Source organism: Momordica charantia (genome assembly GCF_013281855.1).
Source record: "Momordica charantia cultivar OHB3-1 chromosome 8 unlocalized genomic scaffold, Mcharantia_2.0 BLBB01000008.1, whole genome shotgun sequence".
Taxonomy (NCBI): Eukaryota; Viridiplantae; Streptophyta; class Magnoliopsida; order Cucurbitales; family Cucurbitaceae; genus Momordica; species Momordica charantia.
The window spans coordinates 5,578,891-5,591,740 of NW_028275166.1; the positions used below are offsets into that span (position 1 = coordinate 5,578,891).

General features: G+C 28.8%; 1 protein-coding gene across 1 annotated transcript; it reads right to left on the bottom strand.

Annotated features, from left to right (window-relative positions):
* Positions 1-7,779: 7,779 nt before the first annotated feature.
* On the bottom strand, positions 7,780-12,422 carry CYP722A1 (cytochrome P450, family 722, subfamily A, polypeptide 1). The gene is made up of 9 exons (XM_022288452.2): positions 12,106-12,422; positions 11,615-11,936; positions 11,167-11,316; positions 10,846-11,091; positions 10,519-10,605; positions 10,112-10,190; positions 9,301-9,407; positions 9,086-9,204; positions 7,780-8,028 (listed from the first exon to the last, which is right to left on the bottom strand). Exons 1-9 carry the CDS (start codon positions 12,309-12,311, stop codon positions 7,929-7,931), a joined length of 1,416 nt encoding a protein of 471 aa, XP_022144144.1. The 5' UTR covers positions 12,312-12,422; the 3' UTR covers positions 7,780-7,928.
* Positions 12,423-12,850: the final 428 nt, after the last annotated feature.

Below are 12,850 nucleotides of genomic sequence, written 5' to 3' on the forward strand. Positions count from 1 at the left end.
TTTGAAAGGGGTTGAGTGCCCAAAATAACTTTTTCAATAAAATATGGTATTTCTTATTTTATGTGGTTGGTTTAGTAGGTTAATTTTAGTCTTAAATTTTTAATTTAATCGAATTTGAAATTAACTTATTTTTAAAATTGAATTATAAATTTGTCTTTAAACAAATAAATTAATCGCATGAAATTCATCCAACAAAACAGTCTAAATAGATACCCAATAAAACGTAGCTATAAAATTGAGCAAATATACAAATATTATATTAAAAAAAAAAGTTTGATAACTATAACTTCAGATCTCTAAAAATACATTTTTCTAAAATAATGAGCCAATTCGGCAAATTAGTTTCGTAAATGATTTAAATTTAGGTTTTAATTCGTCTAATTTAATATTATCTCATTCGACCTTAAAAGTTAAAGCAAAGGGAAAATATACCAAATGGTTTTAGCTTTTAATGTGTCAGATAATTTTTAATTTGGTCTTCTTCTTTTTTAAACTTCTCAATTTCACATTTAATGTATTTAAAATTTTCAATTCTCATCCCAAGTCGTGGCCACCACATATTATACTAAAAAAAACTTTCAATTAAGTCATTCCATTATAAATTTATTAACAAAAAAGTCAATCTATCAATAAATTATTGTTTTATTTAGATGTGCTATTCAAGTACTATTTAGATACATGAAACCCAACTCGCTCTAAGCAAATCTGATCCACCTATAAAAGAATATGTTTTCAAATATGTCAACAAAACAACAATTTAATGATATTCTATCTTTATACTAACCGTTTTTAACATAATTTTTTATAGATTAAATAATTATAAGATGAAAATTTTAAAAAAGATTAAGGATTAAATTGAAATCTACATAAAAAACATTAATGTTTGATTAGGAATCTGACAAAGTCTGCGAAGCTCTGCTCGAAGTGGTGTTGGCTCAATTGGTGAGCTGATGAGTTCACAAATAGGACACCTGCAAAAAAGAAAACACTATACGCTCAAGTAAGTGAATGATCGATCCATATCTGAAGGAGTGTTTTTGATCGACGTAGTTAATAGATTAGTCTGCGTATGAGATATTAGGTCAACTCAGTTTACTCTTGAGGGGCACGAATTAAGAATTAGTTCAGCTTAGTCTTGTAAGCGAAATCCGAGTTTACACAAATGAATCTTTATGCTTGACTCATCATTCTTATCAAGGATTGTCACGTGGTCAGTAGAAATCACTTTCCCCCTGATAATTAGGATTAGCAAAAATAAAATAAAGTGGTATTAATTAATTAAATAAACCTGAGACGGCAAAATGGGGAGGTGGAGAGGCAGTGATAATGAAGTGGTTTTGGTTTTAATTGCGAAGAAAAGAAATTTCAGAGAAGACTGTCACAATCCACAATCGCCGTTGAAGTTTCTCCTTGATATTATTATTTATTATTACTTTAATTAGACCTTTTAACCACTTTTTCTTTTCTCCATTCAATGTTATCCATGCGTTGAAGTTTCTACATTAGTTTGGATTTTGGAAGAACAACACACTCACAGAATGATGTTAATTGGAATTTGGTAACATTTATTACAATATTAAAGAAACTGGTTCTAAATTAATAATATGTATTCAATTAACAGAATAATGAAATGATTCACTTAATCAGGAGCAAATAATTAGAATAAGAGAAAATTAAATGTTGATCCCGCTAGTTTGAAGAAACGGCATAATTTTCAGCATTTAATCTAACTGCTGTTTTCTTTTTCTAAAATAATAATAATAATAAGAAAAGTATGTTTTGTATTTTTTTTTTGGACAAAAATTAAGTGAAGATTGAGTTTTTTTTCTTAACACTCGAATTGAAAATTGTATTTTAACTTAGTTTTAGTTTTTTTATTTGTTTTGAATAAATTAGTTTTAGTTTTACGAGTTGAACTAACCTAAATTAAATGTAGAAGCAACATGAGACAATTATTGTTTAGTCCTTTCTTCTTTTATAAATATTTTACTTTTGTGACTCGTAGTAAAAAATAATAATAATAATAATAATAATAAGAAAGTACTTTAAATTTTTTTAAAAAAATTAGTTAAAAAGTTTAAGGTTGACACGTATATTAATGAAAAATCTCTCTCGATGACAATTCACATTACCATAATTTTTATAAATATTTTCAAATATAAGAACAATTTGTAAATATGGTAATTTTAATCAAATTATTCGTATACTTATTTAGATAATTTTACGTCATATCACTCATGTATCTCTATAAATCTATCATGGATCACATCTTTACTCATAAATGTTTGAAAGTTATTTTAGTCTTTTTAATGAGTGAGTTTCGGCAGAGTTGTTCTTTTTTTTTTCTTTCTTCTTTTGCCATATTTACCAATAATCTAGAATACTATTTGTTATATTTGCAATTAATTATTAGACTTATTTTACCATATATGCAAGTGTCCTATATTAATGTAAGATAAATTGAGGAAAAAACTCCTCTTTTGTTCTTAATTGATTCACAAATTTCAAAATCTTAACCATTTAAACTTTTGGAAATCCTAAAATTATATTGTTTAAAATGATTGATGTTGTTATATATCCTCCTTCACGACTTCAAAAATTGAAATTTTAAAATATTGAAAATTTAAAAGAAGCGTTAAAATTTAGAGTCTAAAATGGTATTTATATATCTCTAATGAAATAAATAAAAAGAAGATTGGGCATTTGGTGTAAATATGGGAAAGGTTTGGGGAAAAACCAAAATTGCAATAATTAATAACGTTTCAAGTTTCACGACTAATCTCACAGACCAACATGCATAAAGAAAAATACAATTTCTTTATGGTAATTTAAATTAAAAAGGGTTGAATTAAATAAAATGGTAGTCGGCGGTGTGGGGATTAGAGAATTAGAATAAACCTAAAGGATTAAATAAAATATTATGAGAAAATCTTGTTGGGATTAGAAGAGTGTGTCCATATCATAATTACATTCACTAACTTATGTGCCAAGTGGGGTTTCTCCTACAAACTTTTTCCCCCCTAAATAATTGATCTGTGGTATGATGAAGTTGTCGAACAAATATTTTTTGTCCAAAAAAAAATCTCTGGTCGGAGAGACTTCGAATTAATATTGATATCAATGAAAACATCGAATAACTTTTATCATAAAAATGTTGACAGGATGTAATTGTGACTAAATTTACTTTTTGAAAGCTTGTCAGAAACATATACATATCTATTTTTAGCCGGTTTAAATCTAATTAGTGAATAAGATACATTTTGTTTCATTTAAAAGATCAATAGTTCAATTCTTCACTTTTTAAGTCCATCTATACTTCGCATGAATGGTTAGACACCAAACAATCTTTCTTTCTTTTTTTTTTTTGCTAAAAATTGTTTTATTTTCCTAAAAGAAACGAAAAATCTCAAAATATATATATATAGATATATAACTATAATTGACACCATTGAAGTTTTGAGAGATACTTTATACTCCTCCTTTTGCACCTACGATCACTTCTCAAACAATATTAATACTAATTTTGACATGCACCTATGTTTTTGTTGATCATTGAAAATTTTGATAATTCTTTATTTTTTTAATATATAGAAAAAATATCTCATTTTCATGAATTTTTCTTTCTTACCTATAAAAAAATGTTGAACAAACCACTAAACATCTAAATATGTTGTTTTTAATCCTCTAAATATATATTTTTTTATTTTTCATCCTCGTTAACCTTGAGTCACACGACACATCTAACATCAAATTGGTCCATAGAAGTGTCACGCCAATTTTTCGTTACATTTTTAAACACCAAGTATTAACCACAAGGACCATGGATATTAATAAACAAAATATATATTAAATTGACACAGCTGTTAAAAGTACAAATAACCTATTTTTCAAAAAAGAAAAAAGTAAAAATAACCTAACCCTTAAAAAACATATCTAGAGCAACCTAAGAGGCCCATCTCTTAATTTATTAATTAAATCATCATGTGTTCCTACCCATGAAATAATATTATTAGCTATGTGCATAACATCAATTTTCAATTTATTTTTTTAAGATGCTAAAATATCCTAACTCAATTCGTTAAGAAATAAAATAAATCTTTTACAAAGTTGGAGGTTCAAAAATTTCCATTCCATAAACTCTCGTAGGTAATTCATTGGTCCAAAGAAACTAGAGTAAATAGAAAAAAAATAGAGATAATGAATTTAAAGTACATGATGATCACCTACCTAGAAATTAATTTCTATGTATTTTTAATGATTATTTCGTAAGATCAGTCGAGTTGCGTGCAAAGTGGTCCGAAGATTTATGATATCAATTAAAGCGAATTAAAGCGAAAAGGAAAACCTCATTCCTACATTATTGATGGATTTTTTTAAAGAAAATCTTAGTACAACTTTGTTGACTTTTGATGCTTCATTTTTTGTCTGGATTCAAGAGAGTTGGAAATTCAAGTCAATTTCAATCATGATAAATTCAAAAGGAAAAGGTGTTTGAGTGTTGAATTATAAATTAAATCCAGCTGCACTCTTGCCTTATTAAGCAGGAACATTAACAAAAAAAAAAAAAAAATCATACTATGCTGGATGATGCTTGATTTTTTAGGTCTAAGTTCAATGCTTATGTTTATTTCTAAAAAAAATTCACAAAAAAAAATTATTACAAAAATACTTTTGAAAAATAGCCAAAATTTGGAAGCTAAAAAAATGATGATAAACAATGTGCTAAATTGAAAAAAAAATGGTATAATATTTGTCAAATAATTATACAACATACCTTTGGTAATTAAATTGCATAATACATATTATTTAATATTAAATTTAACCTGATCTCTTCATGATCCGCCCTTACCTCTATTCGAAATTGAGATAGAAAGATATAATAAATTATTTATTTTACAATTTGTAATTAAAAATGATATTCCTTTAATTTTACACTTTAATAAAATCATTTGACGGAGTAAATATTTTGTGGAGGTAAACGATGACAGTATCTTGAGAATAAACAACGCAAAAGGATATCGAACTAACTCTACTACTAAATTTGAGTGAATTAAAATTTTTGATTCAAATTTGTTTTTTTGTTAAGGATCTTACATTGAAAAGAGAATGGATCTAACAATGGTTTATGATAGACATAGATTACTCATTTCATTGTCAATTGATTTTGAGATGGAACCTCATGAATGTTGATATGGTATCAGAGTTCAAAAGTTCAAACGAGCTTAGATGGACCACCTAAATCTTGATATTCCTCGAGACTGCACCATTTTAAAGCCCAAAATTCCCAAATTTCTAGCCATCCGAATAGGAAACACCCACTTTATTTTTTTTTTTGCTACCAAACAAAATATCAAGCAATGGAAACACCCTTTTACTTCCACCCAAGTTGCATAGTGACAAAGTTCATAGGAAAGCTGTCTTATTATTATTATTATTTTCTTTTCTTTTTTCCCTTTCTTAATAAACGAAAGCTTTTATAAATAAATATTTTGGTTGGTAATGTCAACATCCTTGAAGCAGTGAGCTGATTGATGAATGATTGAATTAATAAAGAAAAAAAAAAGATGTATTTTTAAATCATCTCTGCAACTAGAAATCTGAATAAATCTCCTAAGAAGACCCATTCTTTTTTTTCTTCCAAAACATTGTCGTTTTAATTGTACTTTTTTTTTCCTAGTCAGAAAGATTGAACTTTTAATAGACGGTTCGCAGTTTGAGAGGGACACCCATTATTGATGTAGACCTGACCATATAATTAAAGTTAAGTAGAGATCATAAATTATAATTGGATTTTTTTTAGTACAACATGTTGGGAAGAAGATTCGAACTCACAATCTCTTAATTGTAGGTATATGCCAATTATCGCTATGCTCGTTTTGACTCTAATTAGAAGTTTTATTTCTCTATGTTTGAATAAAATTATTAAATTTTATTCTATAATAAGATGAGAATGATATATCTTTAATTTTGTGAATATTGTATCATAATGTATGCATAGGATGGGAAGGAAGAGCTGGATCTAATAGATGAAATATAAACATTTGGGCCACAGATATATAAGATGTGAATATATTATATTGGTTATATATGAAAAAAAAATGAATGAGAGTCCAGATCTTGTTTAACTATGCACCTCAAATAATTTGGAATATTGAATGACTATCTTATTTAATTATCATAAATTTTATTTTTCTTTTTTCTTTTTTGTTGTCTCAAAAATAACATAGGTTAAACTTTTCTCAATGTCCTTTACATTACATTTGAGTTTAATTTTGATTTGGATATGTTATTTTTGTAAAATTTTAAATTTTATACTATGATTCAAAATACATATTTATTTTTTGTTTTTTTAGCATTATTATGCCTGAGTTGAATAGGTCAAGTTTAAACTTATTTATATTGTGCTCCAATATTTAACAATTTTGGTAGAAATGGATCCAAGAATAATGCACTTAATCATGTTTTTATAAAAGGTTTAGAAGTTCAATTTTCTCCACCTCTAAATGGAGAAAAAAAAGACGTATACTTTCTTACTGCATGGAAATGACTTTCGCTAATTAGCATACACATTTTGAAAAAAATAAAGAATGATACTCGAGAATCAATTTTTCCTTTATCTCCTAATTACTCAATTAAGTACCAACCTTTTTTTAGTACAACAACATATATATATATATATATATATATATATAGGTGAGAATTCGAACACATGACTTTTTGATCGAAGATGCATGTCTTAATCAGTTGAGCAAAACTTAGATTAACAGTACTAATTACCTAATTAAACTGAGAAGAACAAACGCCAAAACCTTTTAATGGTGCAACAAATCTAAGACACAATTTTACAATTTATAGACAAACAATTACCACATGCACATATTATTAATGATTAAACTAGTAAATACACGATGATTCCCTTATATTGTTTGCTTGAATTTCACTCTTTAAGTGTTTTTTTTTTTAGAAAAAAAAAGGTGTAATAAATCAAAAAGATTATATTAATAGTGACCTATTGTAGTTGTAGGTATGGAACACAATTATTAGAGCTGCAAAGTCCAAAAACAAGCTCATGATTGGCAAAACCGTCGTCGTTTTCTCCAAGCTTTCCGACAGCTTTCGAATAACCTTGGGAATTGAAATGGCTAAAGAAATCATTTTGTCTTTTTTTTTTATATATATTTAATTTCTTTTTCTTCTTCTTGGGATTTGAGTTGTGAGGGAAGAACCACCCACAATCCCACATTATCCCTTGGGTTGCATTGGGGTGGAATTAAAAATGGTGTTTTGGAGGGCTTTTGTGTCCATTTGTGGTTAGGTTGAAAAAAGAAAATGAATATAAAATGTAATTTATAATATATTAGAAAAAGTTTGCAAAAGAAAAAAAAACCCTCAATTGCAGTAGTACCTAACTTTCAATTTGAATAATCGTCTTCTAAATCTTCTGGATGTAACAAAATTGTTGTAATCAAAATCAAACCTTACCATTTTATCCCCATTAATGGCAGGACGTGGTAGTGACAATTCTGTAAGTTCCATGATATATTGACAATTATTTCTTCCAATGATCAATAAAATATTTCTATGTTTATCAAAAAATAAAATAAAATATTTCTATAATTTGAAACAGGTTCAAAAGTCTACAATTAATTTTTCTAAAAGATTAATTAATATAATATTTTTATACACACACTTGACTTGAGAGACGTGCAATTTTCAACTTTCTAAATTAATTAGATAAATTATTATTATACATCATGTCAATAATAAGTTGTTGAGACATAATTAAAATGATTTCATATAATTTCACATAGTATTTGGTTCTTGCCAGGCATTATTTAATTATAATAAGATTCGAAAGCGAGAAAATTATTAAAATTAAAAAAAAAAAGGAAGTTTAAATTGCATTATTGGGGGCTATACGGCGTCGTCTAGGATCCAATATGTGTGACGACGATTGGACAACCGCTCTTTAGTTTTGAAAAGAGAGCCCACTTCTCAATGCTAGAGTCCGAGTCCATCACCTTCCATCTGCGCAATTTAATTAATTAACATTATTTTCGTTTCTTTAATTTTAATTTGGTTAATACAATTTTTAAAACGTTTATTATTATTATTTTTTTAGTAGAACAGGTAGGGGTGCAATCTCTTGGTTTGAAATATATGTCAATTACCGTTGAGTTATGCTCGTTTTGGCTTAAAACGTTTATTTTGATTCTATACATTAATTTTAATTAGGTTAATATAACTTTTAAAATGTTTATTTTGATTTTATACCTTCAAATTTTGTTCATTTTAGTTTCTATACTTTTAAAATATCGATTTTGGTTACTGTAATCTAAAAAAAAATATCATTTTTGTCTATGTTTGTAAAATTTCAACATAAATTTTATATATACGGGAAACTTGTTAACACAAATTTATAGCTACATTTCGTGAAATTTTGTGAATGAAATGTCGTGCAAAAATTGTAATTGAAAGAAATGAGATTAAAATGAAATTTAAGGGATCGAAATGTTGTTTTTACGTAAACAAAAACAAATTTTTTAGAAATACATAGACTAAAATAAACAAAAATTGAAAGTTGAAACTAGGTAGACGAAATTAAAACACTTCACTAAATTATGAAATATTATTTTTTAATTTATAAAAGTATACACATTGCCTTATATATACACACACACAGAAAGAGAAGCTTTGGTGAATGATCGAATAACAAAGCAAAAACTAAGGGCTCTTAACTAACGAGTTGAAATTGATTAACTAATACTCTTAACACTAAAATATATATTTTAAAAGTATATGAATCAAATGAAAATGAAAAGATCAAAATAGTTCCTTTTTAAAAGTACGGAGACTAAAACAAACAAAACAAGTATTTCAAAGAAACAAAATAAACAAAAGATTGAAAGTAGAAAGGATCAACATGGATGTTTAAAAATTACATGGACTAAAATGAAAAAGAAAAAAATTGAAAGGGTTTAGGTTAAAAATACATGAATCAAAATAAAGCAACGTCGGGAAATACAGTGAGAAAGTAGAATTTAAGCCATAAATATAAATGCAAAGTGTGTAATTGGTGAGTCACCTGTAAGAAGTAACCAAGCGGTGAAGGAAGACGAGCATCATGGCTTTGGCCATGTTCATCCCCAGGCACTGCCTCCCTCCCATTCCAAAAGCTAGGAAACTATACGCCTTTCCCTCTTCCTGCGCCAATTTTATTTTCTTTTTAAAATCAATTCTAAATTTTAATCAAATTCCATAAACAAACAAATATATAAAATTAAAATTTATTATTCTTACATCAAATCTGTAAGGGTTGAACTTTGCAGGATCATTGTAAACACAAGGATCTGTGTGTAGTGATCTTACATCGATGTTGACGTTCCACCCTTTCTTGATTTTATAACCTGTCTCCAAACACCATTTTAACATTTTTTTTCCATAATAATTTATTTTTATTTTATGTTTCTAAAAAATTCTTTATACATATTTTATCAATGTTGACATTCCACCCTAACTTTTTTTTTTTTTTGTATTTTTCAAAATATTACTGAGATTTAGAGAGAACAAAACTTTTTTTTGTTAGGCTATTTTTGGTTCTTTTTCTTCTGAATTTGGTTTATTTTGATTTATCTACTATAAAAATTGTTATTTTGTTATCTATACTTTCTAAATCTTGTTGATGGACCAATTTGGTCTCTATTTACAAAATTTTAGCACAAATTTTATATACAATGAAACAGTTTTAATACAATTTTACGACTATTCAAGAAATTTAGTGAGTGAAGTAAAACCGAAATAAATAAAAATGAATTGGTCAAAATGGTCACTTTTTAAATATATAAAGACAAAAATGGATGTTTCAAATGTACATTGACTGAAATAAACTAAAATTGAAAGTACATGAACCAAAATACACATTTTTGAAAGTACGTGTACCACAATAAACCAAAGTCGAAATTACCGAGACAAAAAGAGTATTAATTTTTTTTAGTTTTTTAGAAAATAAAGTATGAAACAATAGTATAAATGACTATTTGAATAAACGAATCCTAAATCATTCTTAAAAAGAAAAAAAGAAAAAAAAAGTGAGAGGAGAGAGTGAAATTGCCTTGAATGTGAGAGTCTTGGAGGACTAGTCTTGGGAACCATGGCACAACAGATGCTAACCTCAAGGATTCTTTTACTATCTGATTATCATGTATAAAATGGGACCATTACTTTTCAAAGAAAAAAAAAAACATTATTTTCAATATATCAAAATATAGAGAACTAAATATACCAAATAGTTCCCTAATATTTGAGGTAATTCTCAATTGGTATCTTTCAAAATTTTCAATTAGATTCTCAATTGGATTTTTCTATTCAACTGATTGAATTTTATTTATCATATGGTATATGAGAACCATGTTCATTTATCCAATATATATGTAAACGTAATAGTAATAAATTTTACTGGATTAAAAATTTAATTGAAAATTATTTAAAAGGGAGCGTTGGATATATTTAGCCAATTACCTTAGCAGCATAAGACATGTTTCCAAGATCCTCCAACGTAAGGATACTCGAAGAAGCTCGTTTACCCAATATTTCTAATTGTTCCTCCTGTTTCAATTAAAAATAATAATAATAATAATCCATCTTTAAATTACTATTCTCCAGTATTTTATTTTTTAAGATATATTTTTCCTTTTAGTTCAGAGGCTTAAATGGGTTAAAAAATGTATAACACAAAAGCAAAAGATTTTAAATGAGTCCAATCGATTAAATTTATGGTAACTCATTACTTAACCTTTGAATGAGATGATATGATTTTTTTGTGTTTGATTATTTTAATAGGCTTACTCTTAAATTTTGAAGGACATCTTGATTCTCATCTAAGAACTTGACCATCCAAGTGATGGCACTCGCCGTGGTATCCTGGCCAGCGATCAACATCGTCAAAATGTTATCTACAATCTCTGCATCCGACAGCGTGCCTCCGCCCTCCTCCTCCTTCAATAGTCGTTGTAGGAAATCCTCGTGTTGGGCTTTAGATCTCCGTCTCTCCCGAATCACCTTTTCGAGCACTTCTATAATTCTTTCTCTTGCCTAAAATTATATTTACTGCTATAACCAATCAATTAAGCTTTTGAATTTAGTGATGATCAATGGAGTGGATATAACCTTGAGGCCGTTGTGGAATCTTGTCCCGGGAAACCGCCATGGGAAGGCGAGCATTGCCTCACATACATGAGCCACCTCCTTCTGCAGTACCTCTAATTCGTTTTCGCTCTCTAAGCTCATCAGCATCTTGCACATTGCCTTGCAGGTTATCTTCACAGTCACAAAATTATTGTCAATATATATCAAAACTAAAAGAAAAAAGTTAAGGTTTTTACTTTTTGATTCCTAAATTTTTAAGACCTTGATATATATATATATATATATATTTTTTTTTTTGTTTAATGGTTATGAAACTTTAGCTTATATATTATATCAGGTTAGTCAATTTTAACATTTTTCATGAAAAATGTGGATTGAATTAAAATTTTGAAAACAACATATTGACTAAATTGAAAAATGAGCACATATTTAGAGTAAGGTTAAAAAAAGAAAATAAAAATGAATTTACCTTGAGCGCTTGGTTGAGGAGGAGAATGGTAGATCCAGTTTCCCAAGTCCGAAGCGCGTAAAGGATTTGTTGATCGAACTGCGGGACGAAGGACGCCAAAAAAGTGGCGGAGAATAAATTGGTGAGACGGGCGCGCAAGAATTTGTGGTACTCATGCGAAGCACAGAGCAAACTCCGGCCGCCGAGTAGGGCGGCGATCGAGCTTATGTACTTCTTGGTGAACTTCCCTCCGCCGTCGCTCAGTATCAGCTTCGCGGATTCGGTGCTCGAAACGAACACATGCGTCCCTCCGAAAATCCGCGTCTTAAAACACCGTCCGTATCTATAAAGTTTTACAAATATGGAGAATAAGCCATTTAGATTGTGTTTGGAAATGACGGTAGAAGGAGATCAAATCTAATATAAAATGTGTTCATTCATAGTTATTTTGGAGGCAACTTTATCATTTAAATATAAATACATAAAGAATGGGTATGGATGTTTATGTTTACCGGAGGCAGCGGATTCGGACGAAATCGTAAACGCCGTTGGTGGTATTAATGGCAGCCATGAACTGGAGCGTCTCTCCGACGAGAGGCAATCCGGTGGTTCCGGGAGGAGAATGAGAAGGGCAGGTGCTCCTGTTGGGTCGTGATCGGAGGAGGAAGAGAAGGGCGGCGCCGAGGCAGCAAAAGCAGAGGGCGGAGAGGCAGGGCATGATTCGGATTCGTAGAAAGCAATGCGCAGTTGTTTGGTATTATATAGATAGAGAAAAGAGAAGTGAAATGGCCGACACAAGTGGAATGGAGCGATGGAGATAGAGATAATGGAGCCACCAACAAATGTTTCTTCACTATTTAGCTGAGGGAAGCAACCAAAAACAACAACAATATTTGAGCTACTGCTTTTTAGAGGTGGAATCTTTTAATTTGACTTGAAACGATGTATCTAGCCATGAACGGGTTGAAGAACGAAGAGAGCTCTAATAGACCATATGTGGCAAAATACTTGTGACTTGTGGCAGAACGTAGAAAAAGACTATTAAGTGCCGAGTACTTAGAGTATTTTCCAAGGGAGGAGTAATGAGGGTGGATTTGATCAATAGTTGACTGTTCTCTCCATAAATATCTTTTTTTTTTTTTTATATTTATAAATATCTTTTTTGTTTGGTAAAGTTAACATCGAGTTTGCTATAATTTGTGTTTGTGAAAAAATTAGCATCGTGGTTTGGTCATTGGTGATAATTTGAAATAAAGG

Coding starts and splice junctions, on each gene's coding strand:
- CYP722A1 (XM_022288452.2), bottom strand. CDS start 12,311: ATGCCCTGCCTCTCCGCCCTCTGCTTTTGCTGCCTCGGCGCCGCCCTT. Junction 11,317..11,614: donor TCCTCAACCAAGCGCTCAAG/GTAAATTCATTT, acceptor GTGACTGTGAAG/ATAACCTGCAAGGCAATGTG. Junction 10,191..10,518: donor ACATGTCTTATGCTGCTAAG/GTAATTGGCTAA, acceptor CATGATAATCAG/ATAGTAAAAGAATCCTTGAG.